The 20,282-nt window shown below is 36.3% G+C and overlaps 1 protein-coding gene across 1 annotated transcript in view; it reads left to right on the top strand.

Moving 5' to 3' along the window:
• MDGA2 (MAM domain containing glycosylphosphatidylinositol anchor 2) overlaps positions 1–20,282 on the top strand; it is a 739,157-nt gene that overhangs the window by 655,816 nt on the left and 63,059 nt on the right. The window contains exon 10 of the mRNA XM_003792170.2: positions 7,391–7,539. Within this exon, the coding sequence (XP_003792218.1) occupies positions 7,391–7,539 (149 nt within the window). The remainder of the gene's footprint in view (positions 1–7,390; positions 7,540–20,282) is intronic.

Below are 20,282 nucleotides of genomic sequence, written 5' to 3' on the forward strand. Positions count from 1 at the left end.
CTAACCACACCGGGGGCCCTGCGCGCTCTAACCACACCTGGCCCTGCACTAACCACACCTGGCCCTGCACTAACCACACCTGGCCCTGCACTAACCACACCAGGGGGCCCTGCGCGCTCTAACCACACTGGGCCCTGCGTGCTCTAACCACACTGGGCCCTGCGCGCTCTAACCACACTGGGCCCTGCACGCTCTAACCACACCGGCACCTACAGCTGCCTCTTCATTGCCTCTGTCACACGCATTTCTCTTCACCTTGGGTCGTGCTTTATTTCTTCTCACTTTCATCCTTCTAGGAGCCAACCTTGTCTGTCTGAAGAATTTCTCCTCCTCTCAGATCAATAAAAATGTCCAGCATACCCCCTGTGAAGCTGTCCTCTGTCCCAACAGAGAGCATTAATTATTCAGTGGTAGGAAGTTCTAAGGCACGAGTTTACAGTTCTCCATTGTATGACCCCAGTCATGTTAAGCATGCTGTTTATAAATTCAATTTCATGATTCTGTGATCTAAATCTAATCTTTCTGCTTGTTCACCTTATTAGTCACCATGAAACATTTTTTTAGGTGTTTGTAATGTGAGATTTTGAATTCATATCCAGTGGGATTTGGAAGAATTTTATTTGGAGGAATTCTCTATGCTTGGTTGACAAAATGTCTTTGAAGACCAATTGGTATTGGCTCTTTTTAAGCAGCCCAGTGTGTCACCAGCCAATTTTTTTTATGTTAATGTGAATATTTGCATCACTTTCCTTGACTGGTGAGAGAGACAGTATTTGTCTCTACTGTACCCCCTATCTGACAGTATAGCTTTTATAGATTTTGGTTAAATACTGTGACCTGATTTCCAGCTTCTCATCTTGAAGTGGCCTATTATCCTTAACTCCTTGGGCCTAAAAATTCATCTTCCAAGGGTACAAAGACCAAAAGCTCTCTCTCTCTCTTTTTTTTTTCCTTCTTAAACTTCTTTAGTGTCTTTTTACAGGTCTGCTTTTTAATCCCTGGGAATTCCCGTTCTTGTTTGCAAGTGTAGTTATATATCTAAAAAGATGTTTGTTATAATTTCGTTCAGTGTTTCTAGATAAAAACTGAATTTCTTCTTCCTTTAGTACCTCTCTTACCAGCAAATCTATACATGATTCCTTGTTTTGTGTGGGTTTTTATTTTCCATTTTTTTGCAGTCTGAGACTAAATGGGCTTGTTTTATTTATCCATATTTTGTCCACACGGCCTAGGAAAGTGACATGTATCAATTCCTTAACATCTCCTTTATGAAGTGGAAAATGAACAGATACCACTCACATATGCAAATGCAGCCTATAAATCATTTTATAAGCCACATTGAACTGTTTAAAGTCTATCTTCCTATAACCTATTTTCCGAAATGTATGAACTCTTTGAGAAGCAATGTATGTGGTCTGACCACTAATACACACTTTTTCTTTGCTTTTATTTCAAAAACTGTTGACTTTACTAAACTCAATTCATTCAGCTAAACACATTTAAACTATTCTTAAATGGGAATGGTAATTATTTGTAGTTTATGCTTGAGCTGTGTGCATAAAATCATTTTTGACACCTCAGTGACAAGATGTGTGGTTGACAGATGAGCACATGAAAGGGACTTAATGTCATCGATCATTAGGGAAGTGCAAATCAACAAAATACCACCTCACACCCATCAGGACATTACCGTGAAAAAAAAAGAAAAAGAATGGTGGGTGCCTGTAATCTCAGCTACTTGGGAGGCTGAGGCAAGAGAATTGCTTAAGCCCAAGAGTTTGGAGGTTGCTGTGAGGTGTGATGCCATGGCACTCTCCCGAGGGCAACATAGTGAGACTCTGTCTCAAAAATAAATAAATAAATAAATAATACAAAAAAATAAAGAAATGAAAAAGAAAATAACCAGTGTTGGGCTGCATCTGTAGCTCAAAGGAGTAGGGCGCCGGCCCCATATGCAGGAGGTGGCGGGTTCAAAGCCCCAGGCAAAAACTGCAAAAAAAAAAAAAAAAAAGAAAGAAAGAAAGAAAATAACCAGTGTTGGCAAAGATGTGGAGAAGTTGGAACCCTTGTGCAGTGTTGTTAAGGATGTAAAATAATGCTCCTGCTACAGAAACTGACATAAAGTTCCTCCAAGAATTGAACATACAATTACCATAGAATCCAGCAATTGAGAGTCTGGTCTCACAGAGATATCTGGAATCCCTTGGTGATGGCAGCATTGTTAGTGATATCCAAGGTTAAAGCAATTCAAGCATGCATCAGGGAATGAATGGATAAGATCTGGGATGCGTATAAGAGGATATTATTTAGCCTTAAAAAAGGAAGGGAATTTGACACTATGATGAAGATGAACCTTGAGGACACAGCATACTCCTGGTGCGCTGATCTCCTTGAGTGGGATTTCAGGGTGCGGGGGTCCTTATCGCCCCTGATGTCTGCACCCTCCCCCTTCTGCTGGGCACTTTGTGAGCTCGGGAGAGTTCTCCCTCCTGTGTCTCGTGGTCATTTCTTGCAGCTCTCAGCTGTAACGAATAATCAGAGAGCAGGCAGGCACTTCCCTCTCACTCAAGCCTGCTCTTGGACAGACTCTCGGTGTTTCATAGAAAGGGGATGTACAAGGACGCCTGGAGAAGAAAAGCAGAAGCTCAGGGTTTTGGTGAAACCGGTGGCAAAAATGCTACTATAATTATGTCTGTCTTCTTTAACAAGTAAGCACAGAAAGAACAACTTCCAAACATAAATAAATGCAATCATTTTCAAAAGCTTTTTGCAGAATAAAATTCCTGTACTTTTGCATAAACGTATGCAATATTTTAAACCATATACGTTTTTCTATCTATAAATCTTAACAATATTTTAAAATCTAAGATTTATATATAATCACACATAACAAACCCGAAAGTTATCACCCAGGTTGGATAATGGATGTGGTTTTAGGTCAGTTTGCCTGAAAAGATTTAAACTAAAACAAAACTGTATAAAAATAAAATTAGTATGTAAAAAGTTTAAGAAAATGCTCTTGATGTGCTTATGGAAAGAAGAAGTCATTTTTCTTAATGACTGCATTATGAAAAAGAAAAAGGAATTATGAATTCTTTCCCTGTTCAACCGGTAGATGTCAATGTTTGGATGTCCAAGCCCAAGACTAGTATAAGGATATTTCCTCGTTTTTACTATGTGTGTCTCTCACAAATGAGTGCACAAATATTAAGCATGATTGGCTCCGAAATCTGGGAAGAAAATTCAATGTGTATGTTTTTTCTTTAATTTTATCATGTATGTCTCAAATGATATCAGGAAGCATTTTACCTCTTTAAAAAGGTTTTTCCAAGGGAAATTCAGTCAAAGTATGCTTTGAGACTAGCGGTCATCAACCTGTGGGTCGCGACCCCTTTGGACTGTGTGTATTAAAGGAAGGTTGAGAACCACTGCTTTGAGACACAGGCAAGCATATCTGTTTTTAATTGTAACTACTAAAAATTATCTCTGATTAGTACTTACTAATTACTGGTCAATACTGTCTAGGGAATGTCTTAAAGCATTTTTTACCTTTAATTCCAAGGCAATATAATTATTCACCTAAAATAAAACCATTTATAAAATATTTTATTAATCAAAGTCAAACTTGTACTGACTCAATATATCTAGTTATTCATTCATAATACCTTCCATGTGTTACCACCTTCTCCGCTCTTCATCTGTAAGATGAGACATTGGAATAATCGCTAATGTATTTACTGTTCTGATGCTTCCTGACAAAAAGTTACCCAATGCAGATAAAATGCAGTATTTTAGGCAAGATGTGGTAATGCACACCTGTAGTCTCAGCCACTTGGGAGGGGGAGGCAGGAGGATCACTTGAGGCCAGAAATTGGAGTCCACCCTGGGCATCATAGCAAGACTGCTTTTCACAAGCAGAACCATGTTTAAAAAATATATACTGGAAAGCCTTTCTAATACTCTCAAATTAAATACGAAGATGATGGAATTTATAGCAAAATTTGACTTATTTGTAATATTTAAATAAAGGCTAGATTGGAGCTTAATATTTTCACCATCTTGAAAATAGGTCCTGATAAACAAATTAATATTATTCACAAGGTTGTAAGGATCTGTTTTATAGCTTTTGGGTCAGACTCTTTCTTAAAAAGTAATCATTTAATTAATAATTTTAATGTAATAATGGCGATTTGCATAATGTATGATCTAGCCAGTTACCTACCTTGCTGTTAAAGAACGTCGAGGATATGAGGGCACCCCCTTCTGAAATATGAGGGCCCTCCCTTCTGAAATGCTCGGGGCACAGTTTCCTGTCATCCTTCCTTTCACTTCACACCCCCCCATCCCACCTCTCAGTCTGCCCCGAGATCCTGGCTGTGTAGAAGATGTGCTGCCATCATCTGTCCAGGAGGGAGTCAAAGAGATGTTTCCTATAACTTCACAATTAGTTCTGATTTCTTTTGTTACGCCCGCTTCGAGGTAATTGTACCGGAGAAATTTCAGCTTTTAAAACATAAAAAATGTATGGACTATATTTCGTTGCATCAGAATAACCTAGGGTGTTGGCAGAATATCTGAATCAAGGCCCTAAGAGATAAAGTCATGTTTATGCGTACTAAATTTGGAGAAACATTATTCTTTACAATAAATGTATAACCTTTCTAGAAGAATACTTGTAAAATGCTATGAGACAATTTAGAAGTGCCGGTCCTCAATGTTTGGACCACATTTAATTTAGAATTAGTCAACATAACAAGTCTAATTTGACCATTGGCAGATGTTTCACCACCCCCTTCAAGTTCAGAACTGAAAGGTACTCAGTGAGCACCTGGTGGACAGCTACTCCGGTCAGCCCTGATAAATGGCTATTTGTGCGTAGACCAAATGCCTCTAGTGAAGGGAAGCTCACAGTCTATGGAGGTGGGGCCTTCTGCATTAGCGATCTTTGGCAGAACATTTCTGAGTCAAACGATGTGTACTTTTGTTAGACAATCACTGATATTCATTTTGTTCCATAGATCTGCTAACATTCAGTGTTATTTTTATTTAACCTGATTTTCTCTCTTTTATAGAACTTTCACTCTTCAAAAACTATTTGTCCACTTTTGAGAGCTGTTTTGTTTCTTTTCCTTGCTAAATAGCATCGAGCTATGATTCTATTATCTTTAAGTGAATCTATCATTCATTTTATTAAAAACATGCCAGGTAGAACTAAATCTAAGTTTCCTCCCTGATTACATAACAAAAACAGCCCCAGTTTCCCCTTAAATAAACAAGCAAACAAACAAACAACAACATCAAAAACTCCATAGACCCTCACCTCCCTAACTCAATACATAGATACTGCTTTCTAGTGGAAACACTCTAGGTCTGTGTCATGGGAGCAGCTCGTTATTTTCTGGTAGTACTGGCTGCTTGTCTTTAATTATCATGACATCTCTAGCTCTTAGAGCTACGACTAAGTTCACCTCTGCAATTTTGTCTTGACAAATTTTGTTTTAAGCACAAGATGTCAAGACTGTTCTGAGTATTGGTGCTTTCGCTCGGTGTATTATTTACCTCTTATCTGAACTTTGCTCTTAGGTACTGTGAGCATGAATGAATTGGTACTATCATCTAGTAATGAATGAAAATATCATGTGAGATAAAAGAAGAAAATAAACAAAAGTGATAGCTCTTTTGTAAAAAGCCCCCTCTCTGTGGTGTTCTTTATAGAGAGGTGATAATCCATTTTCAGTTGAACTGAGTAAATATTCATATAACATTTTAAAAAATTCATACAACTTAGATGGAGAAAACCTTGACAAATGGTTACCAAAATTCAAATATTTTATTCCATATGTTTAATTTTAATAGTAAACATGTCAAATATTAAATTCTGTTCATGCGTCATCTTTGGTGAAACTCTTCAGGGTAAAAGAGATCATTGTTTACATTCTGGGTATTCAAAACCCACACTTTAGGGCGGTGCCTGTGGCTCAACAAGTAGGGTGCTGGCCCCATATGCCAAGGGTGGCGGGTTGAAACCCAGCCCCAGCCAAAAAAAACTGCAAAAAAAAACAAAAACATGTAAGGGCCTCTAGTACTTAATCTAATTCAGAAGAAGAAAAAACAAAAAAAGGTGTTGAATGAGTGATGGTAACTATAGAACTTCCAACATCTCCAGTAAGAATTGCAAAGGATTATATAGCTAGTTGCAAAGTCCAAGAAAATGTAACCAGTCTCCATGAGAAATGAGGCCACACGCCCTCTGTTATTGTATCTATCATTGTGTCCAACACACGACTTGTCATTGAATCAGCTTTTGCTAAATATTTCTCAGCTATTAAATAAAATATGCTATTGGTAATGGAAAAAAATCTATATTTTAGAATATCAGGAAGTTTAATCTAAAATTCCAAATAGTCTATACAGTTTTAATTTTGGCAGCTGAAAAAAAAACATAATGAGATGGTTTGTACAGGCTGGCCATAAAGCTCGTGTGCCATTTAAAATAGTGTCCAATTTAAAATTGGCCACCCTGGGCATGCTGTGGGCCCCGTATGCACTTCACATTTCCTGGAACTCTAAAGCAAAGCTTTTTTTTTCTATTGACCAGTTATTTTATTAAGTTATTTTCTTAAGTTTTAAGTTCACCTTTATGGACCAAGCTGCAGATAATAGAAACACAAGTTTTCATGTTTCACTGGTTGTGTTTAAGAGTCAATCACTCACTTTCAGATATGTGGCTTTTGACCTCTAGGACCCCACATTTTAGGTTTTCCCCTTTTCCTGGTTGTTCCTTCTCAGGCCTACTTCTTATCTCCTCCCATAACTCTAACCGCTAGATAACCCAGGTGGTCAGACTTTGATGTCCCGGACCTACTCACACACCTTGGGGAGGCCATCAGTCTCATGGCCTTGCATTTAAAGTCTTCCTGTGTGCCCGTGTAAACACGACGTCACCTCCAGTCCTGACCTCTCCTGTATTCCAAACTAGGTCTAGCTCACTGCCTCCTTACTGTCTCTGTTTAGATCGCTCAAATTGTTTAAGAATGACTTGTTTATATTCTGCTCCCAAATTGGATACTCTGGAGCAGCCCCTTTCCCTTTCTGAAATTTTCAGAAATTCCGTTTCTCCAGTTGCTTGGTCCACAAACCTTGCAATCACCCTTTACTCTTCTTTCCCCACACTACTCATTCAATCATCTGGGAGATACTCTTGCATCTGTTCTCAAAGAATATCCAGAAAATTGATTGTATTTTAATAATACAACTTTTCAGATGTAAGAATTACTCATGAAACCTATAACGTTATTGAAAAGTGGAAAAAGAACCAAAGAAAGTAATAAGTATGCTTAAACTGGAATGTGTCAGCATTCAACTTGAATTACTTTCCCCCCCCCCCCAGGAAAGGCCTACGCTCCAGAATTCTATTATGACACCTATAATCCGGTTTGGCAGAATCGACACCGTGTTTATTCCTACAGCCTGCAGTGGACGCAGATGAACCCCGATGCTGTGGACCGGATAGTGGCGTACCGTTTGGGTATAAGGCAGGTGAGACATGTGATCAATGTCTTTTTCTGTGTGTGTGATCTTCTGTGAAATCTCATTGCTGTAATTTTCCAATCATTTTTCATGACTTCAGAATATATTTTATACATGTATGTATATAGACTAATGCTATTTGTGTGTTTACGTATTTCTAGTACGTGTATTACTCGACACAAACTCTTCTGAATTACGTAAAAGTCTTCGAAAATAATTTACACACTTTCGACTATGATAACAGACATATTTAGGCAACCTGACTTGCCCCTTCTGAGATCTTTCATTTCTAAATATGAGAGAGCGGTTACATGGTTTAATTGCCATCAGATGATGTTTTTAAGAGGTGCTCACACATCCCTATAATGCATAATAATTTGTCGTGTTTCCTCAGAAGCTAGAAGCCTTACATATTTTTACTTTAAAGGTTTAAGGTACATAATGTTTTTAAAGTTAATATGTCCAAAAATAAAGATAATTTAGTGAAGTGAGAAGAGAATTAAGCATGATATTTTGCTAAGGTAGCTGAAGATTATGACTTAGGTGAAGTAAAATATATTCTTCAAATGAACCAGTGTTAAACTTACCTGCTCTGTTGGTGTAATATGATATTTTCTGAAATTTAAATATAAATCTTTATTTCTTGTTAGCCTGTCACCAAGATGACTATTTCAATATAATAAGACATTTTGGTAGATTTATTTGATTACTACCTAATCTATTACTTTTCCCTCACAAATTTGCATTATCCACAGATGTGCAAAGTGTGTGTCCTGCTTCCTTAACTAAATCACAGAATAATGTCTTTAAGTTGAACAGTAGGAAGGACAAAACTTGCCTGGAGAAAGATTGGTCAGCCTCCCGCAATCCATTCAGCTGTTCTATCCTATCATAAAACCACTGTTTTTCTATATTACAAGGTTACATACAGTAAAAGACCTTGTAATATATCTTATTCACAGTAATATACTTTGTAAATTATTATTAGCCTATCTGTTTAAGAATTTTAAAAGAGTAAAAGAGCTTTTCCTAATGAAAACACCTTGGTGTTCAATCATTACTGCTTCCCTGCCTGTGTGCCTAAGTGTGCATGGGTCACTAATAACAGAAGACCCAGTAGACCATTCAGAATGTCCCATCAGGACCCTTCATTTACACTGCTCCCTGGGAAATCTGAGCAAATCTGAATTTCACATCAAAATTATTTATCCTACTTGTTTTAATTTAATAATTGTCTTTGGTAAAGAAATAAAAAACAGCAATGAAAGAGTTCTTTCTCAGTGGATGGGCTTAGTCCTTTTTCATCTTCTTAATGTAGATAATATTTTAAAACCTTTCCTATCTGGAGTATCTTTAAGCATTTAGGACTTTATACATCTCACACTCTTTTTTCAAATTCTTGCACCATTGTTTGGTCATTTTTTGTTATACATGCTTTTCAAACATCTAAAACACTTATGACTAAATTTCCACTTGTAAAGATAAATTATTTCACTTAAGTGTCTCTTCCTGTTTTTCTCCTTACAGTTTTATTTATGATGATACCGTCATCATTGTGTCCTTAGTTTCTCTCTCTCCTCCTCACTTCTATCTCCTGGAGTCTCTGAATAACCTCCCAGGACAAGAGGAGGGACTCATGTCTAAGTGTGTGGAATTAATTCTCAGCCCTGCTCACCATCCCCTGCCCTCCATTGAAATCCCTTCACCCTCAGAATAGAAGACAGATTTTAGCAGAGCTAGAATTCCTCAAAGAGGGATCCAATTAATTAAATCCCTGTCTTGTCCATATCTTCTACCCAGGATTGGAGAACTATCCTTTGTAATACCTCCTGCTAGTGTTGCTGTATTATTTTTCAGTGACAATGTCTCTTTATTTTTCTTTCCTGACATGAACTTCTTCTCCAAACTCACATTTCTTGATCATAAAATTGGTGTGTAATTCCCTTAAACCCAGTGACACAATTCCCAGGCATTGTGTTGTTTCTTTTGAACAGATTAGTTAAATAATTTTCTCTTACTCTGCTTTTTTATAATAAATTAGATATGTATACACATGAGGCTGTAATTTTCTTTTTTCTATGTTTTGTTAAAATAACAAATTCCAGAGATGTCTGGTCTCTAACTTTAGTCGATCTAGCCTCGTAATATAATAGCTACATAACCTTGAGCATGTTTCTGGAAATATCTAAGCCTGGTGTCTTAGCCTAGAAATTGAAGATTACACCTGTCAGGCTCTTAGAGTATGAAGTGGACTACATCTTCCAATTGTTCTCCAGGCTAGGGATGCTTCGTGCATGCCTTGTACAAACAGTTGTGGCAATTCTTATATTATTCTGCCAGGTTTTTATAAAAATTTCAAAAACAGTGCATTTCAGGAGCTTAATATGTTTAATATTTTAGTTTTAACTAGTATACTTTATATCCTCGGTCTAAGCATTAACCTCCACCATGATTTTCACAAATAATTTCTAGATTTTTTTTTGCCATTTGTTATTTTTATTTCAAGCCTGCCATCCTCCGTAATATCCATCTTACTGATTCATATTCTTCTCTTCCACTTTGAGTCTTCACATAAAGCCTTCTTGATCAGCTCTGTAAGTTGCCTGCCGATACTGTTCCTCCCTGGTTCTGTGAGATGCATTCTATCCACTAAAGGAAAATAAATTTCTGGCGTTATGAACCATGGTTTCTCTTGCTCAATTTGTGAAGCTTACTCTTTGTCATAGCATTCTTTCCTGGGCTTCTTGTTCCCGAGGATTTTCTTTAATATTTCAAAAGAAATTTTTTTCAAGGTTTTTTTGAATGCTACTCTATCCTCATTGATAGTTTCATTCAGACAGTATACCTTCCCTTGGAGAGAAACTCAGATATATCTTTTGGGTCTGTCCCAGCACAGACCTTTACCATGCCTTGCACTATTCTACCATTCTGAACAGGAAGATGATTGTAGATGGAGTATAAGAAAAGAAGGCGCATGCCCACACTCTTTTCTTTTTTCTACTCCAAATGTGTTTCACACTCCACCTTTACATGAAAAATCTATGAGGCGAAAATGGCCTGACTGAGCAACATTTCCTTTAAAAATCCACTTCCACATGGACGTTAGGGTGATAGGAAAAAATCATTCTCAGTACAGTAATATTTATGTAATTCTTCTAAAAATACCTATTTGATAATAGGAAACAAAAATCATTCTTTAAATGGGCTTATTTTTCTCTATTCTCTTAGAAAATTTAGACTTCTTCTTCCCCAGGTATGAACATTTAGAGATCAACGTTGTCTAAGGACATCATCAGATACCAGCACTTAAAAAAATCACTCTCAAATTCTTATCTTACTATCATTTTAATGAATATTTTATATTAAATGCCTATGTAATCTCCCAAGCTACCTGAGAATCTTAAATCAATGAGCTTTTGAATGTAGTCAACGTAGCTTCTATGGTTTAAATAAATTATGTTAGCAATATGGCCTAAGCAACATAAATTTTTAAAATAATGAGTTCTGTTCCGAATAATTGTGTTTATGTCATTGAGTATGAGCTCAAGTTTTCATCAAAGGATTATTAATTTGTGTTACATATCTTCTAATTTTAATGTCTTACTATTTTAGGCTATATTTTTATTTCGGGCCTATAGATGTAAATAATTTTTCTATCCATAAAATACTTAGGTTATCTGGAACAACTTAGCTCCCCTCTGAATATCAGAAATGCCCTTCATTTTACAGGTATTTTGTATTTGATGGAATCTGAAAAACAAGTTAGATTATTTAAGATTACTTGCAAATTCGTTTCTAAAGACACTGCTTTGTATTTAATCCAGAAACCTTTAAAACCTTATGACCTATTCCTAAATTTAGTAAGATTATAGAATCATTGCTATGCTGTTAAACCACAGCCTGATGGGGCTGGCAAACAACGTGCATTCCTTTCAGCGTTAAGATACCGTTAGCTGACTCTTTTGATTCAACTGTATATCTGCATTTAAATATGATTAGGGACATTGCCTCCAAATTTCAGTATTACACATTTTTCCTCTAAAATGCTCCAGAGTATCCAAAAAAAAATTTTTTTTTGAAATTCTGGAATTGCTGCTTTAGGTAACTTAAAAAGAGAACAAATACAAGACATCATGGGAAGCTAAAAAATTAATTTGTAGGAAAAGTTTTCTTAAAATCTTCATGTCCTAAAGTTACATGTTTTAGGCTCAGCTAAGCAATCGTTAAATCTCTTGGCAGCTATGAGCCTGTAATTATTTGCTTCATTTGTTGCTTAACAGGAAAGAGAAAAAGGTTATTTGAATCTCTACTTTCCTGGTATCTAAGCAATTAAGGAATGAGCAAAACTTTCCAAACTATCTGAATATACCAAACAATATAAACATTATTTGACTCCATTTGAAACATATGTGATTACAGTTTTAAATAATAAAGGATTTTAGATTTTTGCAAAATTTCCTTTCTATATTCTGCTATAAATATCCACAATGAGTATGACTTTTTGACACTAATCTTTGGAAAGTAAGAGATTTTACTGAATAAAATGCCCTGTTTCAGTCATACTTAATTGTGATGTATTGAAAGGCTTAGAATTATCATACCTATTGGTAATGAAAATTGGAGTAAATTAACTATAATAATAAAAACCCAGGCTTAAACAATAAAGAAGTATTGCCTTATTAAAATAAGTGCTATAATGCCTTATTAAAATCAGTGCTATAATAGAAATATATATATAGTTTTACAGAAACAGGTTTGGAAGTAGGTAATGCTGGCAGGTAATGAGCTAAAGACACAGTCCTGAAGATGAATACTTTGTTAGTTTTATAAGTTTATCCCTAAAACTTTTTTCTTAAACTGTAACCACTAACAATATTTAAAACTCGGGAATCAAAATATATATTTTTGATATAATTGATTATTAGATAAATTTATCACAAATTGAATTTTGATCTTTATAGATGTGACTTGAATGTCTGAGAAATTACTTCTTTCTCCTTCCAGTTAAAATATTTCAGAATTCATCACTTATTTTTGCTTATTAAAGGCTAAATACTATGTTACCATGTACAGATGCTGAAGAAGAGAGATCAGATAAGATACAAGTAAAATGGGAATAATATGCAAGGTGGCCCTAAAGTTCATGTGCAGTTTAAAATCTGTGCTTGATTTAAAACAGTTGGACAGATTTTATTGAGAGGACTGTTTTAAAAAATCATTTGAAATGAGGCATGCCATGCCAGTTCCGGGAAAGAGGTGGAGATTTGGTAGATGATTTGAATTCCTTGTATTGTCTTAAATCATGAATAAAATGATATCGTCTATAGATTAATATGATAATGCCACACAGTGTGTATTGATTGCAATAGAGACTGAGACCACCATTAGGCCCAGGGTTAAGATGTGTGCTAATGGTTACAGTAGTGACGGGGAGGGGAAATGAAATTGAATTAAGAAACTGTTGAAATGGGCAGACCTTGAATATTGATTTACTTTTGAGGAACAGTTTTGAAAAAGGACAAAACTCATGTTCATTGTTGTTCACTTCAGTGTCTTGAGTGAACGTTCTGGAAGGCGTCAATTACAGAACGATGAAAGAGGGAGCCAGGGGAACGGGGGGATGCAGAGAAATGATTTTGTATACGGTTGATTTGGTTTGGGAAAAGAAATGAACCAGAATCCAGTTGGTAAAAGTGAAGTTATCTCCATCCTCTGAATGAAGGACACTGCCTGTATTTGTTTCATTCCTGAAAAAACTAATTTCAAAATGTTATATATTAATAGGAAGAAATCTATGATAAATTTGAAATGTCTGGGTGAGGCATAAACCTTCAATTGGTGTAGAAGGCTCTATAAAGTAGGGATACCTTGTCCTGGAAAAGCTCTAATATTTGCTGAAGAGTTTTTCTGAGTCTGTGGCATTTGTACAGATCTTGCTCTGTTTAGCAATACTGCCTTGGAAAAGTAATTAGAACCATCCTTTCCCTTCACCCTGAATGTACTGGAAAATGAGCAACCTCAAAGAGACTTTTGGAGTGAAAGAGTATTAAAATATTGATAAAAATAAGTTTGGAAGTCTGCTCATATTTTCAAATATGGGCTTGTTAAGTTTGAGTGACGGGGAGCAGAGAACAACCCCCAGTTAGGAAAGTGCTACTAAGACTTGGATGAGAATTTTCTCTTAAATATGTAGATTTATAGGTCAAAAGCATGAAACCTGAGAGCTGAAGGTGGAAAAAATATGGAGACATGAACTTAACCATATGAAAACAGTAGAGATGGAATTTACAGCAAAAAACACAGAGTGGACAATTTCAAACGTGTGTGTCTTGTGGGGGTTGCTGTTTGTACTTTTAAGCAACATTTTAAAAGAGAAAAAGCCCTAAATTTTTAAATACCAGATACAAGCTGGTGTTGCTTTTTTTACTCAGGGGAATTAAAGTAAGAGGATAACGGGGAAAAAGATGGTAGATGAATTATCCCAAGGTCGACTGATTACAAGTATGATTAAGTTGACCCGAGTTATCCTGGATGTCCACTTAAATCAATATTTTATTAACGAAGTGAAGACTTCATTTCTTTGATGAAAGAACACTTCTTAAGTGTCTAAATTATTTCTTTTAAATACTGTCAATAGATGGTTATTATGAATTCTAAGACTTTGATCCAAATCAAAGAGATTATCTGAATAGACCAGTTACATGCTGAGGGTCACATATGATGAGTAGGTGTGTAGAGTTCAATGAAAAACAGTCATTTGTTTAACAACTTTCACTGAAAAAAAGAAAAAGACGAAAATTTGAAATGGACTAGGGGTGTGGAGTTTGTAACTGTTCTTACTTTCTTTGTGTGTGTGTGTGCTCTAACACTATGCAAGCTGCTTATTTGAATATAGATTTATATACAGATTTATAGACTCAATTTGTACTTTATTTACTGCGTGTCTGATAGCACTGGTTCTCAGTTTGAGTGTGCGTCAGAATTACCTGTAAGACTTGTTAACACAGGTGTGGGCCCGACCTCCTGAATTTCTGATTTAGTTGATCTGTGCGGGGCCCCTGGATTTCTGACACCTCCCTGTGCTGCTGGTGCAGCTGTCTGGAGCCCTGTTTTGAGACCCACTGCTTTATTTCATCATGCTATCATAAAGAGACTGAGATCAGATCCCATTTTTCATTTTCTGGCTTTTCATTCATGTGCTAACGTTCTTATATGGTCTCAATATGGAAACAGCAGTGTGAATGGTGCCTTCTGGTGTTGAGTAAGCACTTGTGACATGGGTGTTTGCAGGGTGTAATGGGTGACTATTGAGAGCTCACCAGAGAGGCGTCCCTTTGTCACGTCTGGATTGATGCATTTCCAAGATCAGTGATTACTGAAATATCAAGATCTAAAATTTACCTAGGGAACTGAGAACTAATTCTAATGCGAATATTTTCTTGACTTCTGAGCAAGGTACTACAGTCCTCAAGTGATGTCACTTTGTGTAGGGCCCTTTTGTTATGATGTTGATGAGGGAAAAACCGATTGTTACCCAGAGGCACTGTGAGAGTTTGCACTTTCTCCCTCTCTGTGGGGTTCTCTGATTTCCTCTCACCTCACAGAGATGTGCGCATTGAGTTAATTGGCGTGTCTAAGTGGTCCCCATCTGAGTGAGTGAGGGTGTGGGTGTGAGTGTGCCCTGGGAAGTGATGGCCTCCTGTCCAGGTACCGTTCCCTCCTTGTGCCCTGAGCTGTTAGGGTGGCTCTGGCCACCTATAGCCTTGAACTGGAATTATTGGGTAAATAATATCTTACTTGTTTGTATCATTCTTTCTTCAATTTGCATATATAAGCTCACTTTTATTTCAGTGTTTCATATTGGAAGTGATTATTTAGAAGTTTGGTAATGTATTTATGACCAGAAATACGCCATTAGAACTTAACTGTTGGCTCGGCGCCTGTGGCTCAAGTGGCTAAGGCGCCAGCCACATACACCTAAGGTGGTGGGTTCAAATCCAGCCCAGGCCTGCCAAACAACAGTGACGGCTGTAACCAAATTAGCCGGGCTTGGGAGGCTGAGGCAGGAGACTCACTTGAGCCTAGGAGTTGGAGGTTGTGGTGAGCTGTGATGCCACAGCACTCTACCCAGGGGGACAGCTTGAGGCTCTGTCTCAAAAAAAAAAAAAAAAGAACTTAACTATTATTTACACCAATCAGCCTACTGCAAAATTGGTTTGCTTATGTGCCATTTTCCTTAACATCACAGTTTCCAAGAACCTATCGTTGACATTAGTGAAGACCTACTGTGTATAGACACACATCCTTAGGCTTGTATTTTTATGTATTCCTAAAGGTTATTTATGACAAACCTATTAATGAAGTCCTAAAAATGACTTTTGAGAGTTGTAAATTAAAGTTTACATTTCATAGTTTTTTTCTGTAATTCAAAGTTCCACTAAGGAGTATGGCTACTAAGTAGCGTGAGATATCAAAACACTCTTACCACTTCCAAGGGGTCATTCTTTCAGATTTCAAGAACAATGAATGATTCTTGTCAGAGTTGTCTTGAATTCGTCATCATTTTCAAATTGCTTCTTTTAATTTTAAATTATAAATTACTATTAATTCAATTTTATCACTTTCAGTTATGTTTGTTTCTTTGGGTTCCTTAAGTTATATTGAAATTGGAATCATCTCTATATTTACACTATTTTTATTCCAAAAACTCAATAAATTTCCAAACTTTCAGTAGTTAAAGTGTTTAACTGGAATAGCTGAAACTATTACCTTGGAATAATAAATATCTGACATGAGAGATTTCAATAAAATTTCATAGTAACTATTGCCCTGCAACCACCTGATAGTGTATTCCTGTGTCTTCCAAGCTTGTGTTCTCCATTTTAAAAAGTTCAAAGGATCACAAAATGTTTAAGTTGCTTTAGTGTTTCTTCCTCAGGGTTTGAGAAACGATTTCTTAAAGAAGCAAGAAGTTGAGTAGAAATTGAAAGGTCATATTTGGACTATCATGAGGCATTGCCTATATATTATACAGCCTGACACTATTATAGGTGATTATAGATGGTGCCTTAAGTAATTATTAAAACAGCACAATGAAACAGGTACTCTTACTAGTTCGATCTTACCTATGAAATGAGGAAACCAAGGGGTTCAATAACTCACTCAAGATCACAGAGGTAAGTCCAAGATGCAGATGGGATTTGAACCCAAGCTGAGAAATGTAATTCAGATGAAAACCATTTGAGCCTTCTGCCTATTCCATCACCTTTTTCTTCTTCATTTAACAAGAGATATCATAGTTTTAAAAATTAGTAGTTTCTACATGTTGAAACTTTTACCATTTTTTGGTATCAACTTCAGCTACTATTAGTATGTTAATGTAAATTGTATATTACTATATGTGTGTTTACATAGTTAAATACTATATTTTTATTCCTTTAATATTTTCTACATTTGAAGATAAATCTGCATTCCCACCCATAATGTATATATTTTGTATAAGATTTTTCTGTTTCTGGATCTATTTTCCTCATTTTTTTTTATTTTAAGAATCATTCAATTATGGTACGATATTAACATCTCGGTTTTTCCTTTTCTTCCAATGTTACATGAGGAAAAATTAAACAGTTATTTGGTTTGGAAAGAAATAAAATTTAAATTTAGGAAAATATTCTAATGTAATATTCAATACCAAAAACTGTGAAATTGATATTATCACTCTTGTTCAGGTAAGAAAAAAGTCTTACAAAAATTAATCTAGATACTCATGTTTTACAGAGTGAGGTCATTGGGAGGTTATATTTTTATTTTCTGAGGCAGCCTCACTCTGTTACCTCAGGATAGAGTGCTGTGGCATCACAGCTCACAGCAACCTCAAACTCCTGGGTTCAAGAAATCCTCCTACCTCAGCCTCCCTTGTAGATGGGACTACAGGTGCCGGCCACAATGCCCAGCTAGTTTTTCTATTTTTAATAGAGATACATTCTTGCTCTTGCTCTGGCTGGTCTGGAACTCCTAAGATTAAGGAAAACCCCCACCTGACCTCCCAGAGTACCAAGATTCCAGGCATGAGCTACCACATCTGGCCAGAAAACTGGATTATTATCTTTGTTTATCTAATTCTAAAAGTCTTACTCTTATTCTCTATACTTCACTGCTGCGAGATTCTTTGATTTTATGAATTATCAGAAAGTAAAGTGCTAAGATTTGGTTTGAGATGAGGTTGGTTGGGCAGCTCTGAGACCTATCATGAAAAACTTTATATGCATATTCAGCTTTTGACCCTACCTCTATAGATAAATAAAATTATAAACTAAAAATAACAGTATAAGCATAGGAGCTTTGCTTGGTGGAAATGAATAAGACTAGACTATGAGATTATGCTTTATTTTAAATGAATGCTTCATTGTATATTCTGTATTTGGTGTCAATTTATAAAGAAATCATGAATAGGAATTCATTTGTGTAATCAGCGAAATATGTACTGAACTCAGATTATGCCAAGAACTCTGCCAAACACTTAAGTGGATAAAGGGTTTTGGGGTGGTGAATGGGAGGAGGACTTGTTCGTAGAGAGTTTAAAACATGAGGAGAGAGACCATTCCAGGCAGGCCCTCCCATTCTATAATAGTGTACTGGGTGTCACAGTCAGTGTGGATAGAAGGTGTGGTGGGGAAACATCGCAGAGGACTCTCAGATAACCTCGGGAAGTCAGGGATCTAGCGGAGGATGTAATAGCAATCTGCTATCGAAGGGATGAGCAGAGATTACAGAGATCAAGGGACACAGACGGAGTCCTACGGGCAACAAGGGGAATCTAATGAACTAAAAATATTACAGTACACCTGGACCACGGCTCAAGAGACAAGGAAAGAGAACAAGCTGGAGATAGGAGGGACAAAGGTCATGAAGGGACATATGAACTGTTCCAAAGATGTGGAACTTTACCTTGAGCAGTGGGGAGACACTGACAGTCGGTGGGGGAGTCACATAATCACTAAAGCAGCACAAAATTACTGTAACAGAGGAGAAGCAGAGAGCAGAGCTGTTGTCTGTTTCAAATGGAAGAAAGTAACCTGAATCCATGATACTGCATTGGGGACCACAGGGAAATAGTGTATGTTTCAAAATATGGAGGATTTCATGGGTGAATGGAATTTGGAGGAAGGGAGAGAGCAAAAAGGCAGGGATGGAGACAGTTTTCACTACTTGTGTGTTTATTGTCTTTAAAAAATCTTATATCAAAACATCCAATATTTGTCTTATTTCTATAAGCTAAGAATATACGCTTGAGGATGATTGTTTATATAATAAAAAGAAATGAACTTCGGAGAGGGATGCTATGCATATGTTCAATGGAATATTTTCAAGAAAATGTAAAATGAGAACATTTAAGAGCACAGTGTGAAAGAAACTCATGCTATAATATAAAAATAACTGTAAGGTCCTAATATATATCCATGCAGTTGGTTTGTTTTATATTCCAAGGATCTTAAGTTGAAATCCTTCAGAGATCCTTGTCTTAGCAAAATTACACAATAAAAATTTCAGAAGTAATTTTTATTGTTAATGAGCAACTTCTTTGCTTAAAGAAGCTAATTTTGAATGTATATATGTGCCCATGCTATGGTATAAGCAACTGTGACATTTGGTCCTAAATTGAAAGAAAAAAAACTTGGAAGAATTTGTAAGAATAGTTTCCCTTTGAAAGTCACATTTTTTCTTTTACTTTATCTCATCTATAATTTTCGTATTATCCTTTCCTCCTATTAGGAGGTGTCATAGTATCCCATAGACACTGGTAAACTAGATTAAGTGCTTCCCTGTCTTGATACAAAATGATCTTTGCAGTGTCAACTGCATTCTGGAGGGAGCATGTTGGAGCACGCACTTAAATCAAGCTAGCGCTTAAATCTTCCACTTGAAGGGACACACATCACTTCCACTCGTATTTTCATCACCCAAGTAAGTTCCCCGACTTGATCTGAGGTCACAGGGCAAACAAGTGCAACACTGCAGGTGCCTGCAAGAAATAAAAGAACCCAACACTGGGGAAGAGCTCCAGTTACTAACTGCCCTTTCTGCTCAGTAATATTTGATTGAATATATTGCTATTACCATTAGCCTTTCTGCTGAAAATATAGCCTCAGAAACATCTACTTTTTAAGTTTACTTCTAGCAGTCTAAAAGAATAATAGCAAAAATTTAATTAATTTTTAATTAATTAAATTCATTCTAAAGAAAGTAGCTCTCTGATGGTGTAGTGGCTAGGATTAAATAATGATAAATTTGCAAAGAATTCAAAGAGGCTCAATAAATTTCATATGATTAAACGAGTTCATCAATAACTAATTCAATACATACCCTGGTATACCTATGATCTGTTTTTAAAAAATATGACACGTGCTCCTATCAATAATTCACAAAAGCCATAATGCTGTTTGATTCCTCTTTTGTAATTAGATGTAATATGTCATTATCTGCACCTGGGCCAAGAATTGAACCAGACAGAAAAATTCCATGAGCACACAGAGCTTTTAATGCAGTAAAGAGCAGGAAAAAAATTATACGGAATAATTTCAGGAAACAATGAGTGCTATGCAAGAAATAAAATAGAGATAGAAGAAAATGGCATTATTAAAATTCATCTGTATTCAAAATGATTGAAAATTTAAGGAGAGAATAGAAGACAGGTCTTTATTTTCCCCACGTTTATCATTTCAAGACAGTTTTCAAACCATATTGCTGGGAAG

This window comes from Otolemur garnettii, unplaced genomic scaffold, assembly GCF_000181295.1.
Source record: "Otolemur garnettii isolate 467f Iridium unplaced genomic scaffold, OtoGar3 scaffold00054, whole genome shotgun sequence".
Classification (NCBI taxonomy): domain Eukaryota; kingdom Metazoa; phylum Chordata; class Mammalia; order Primates; family Galagidae; genus Otolemur; species Otolemur garnettii.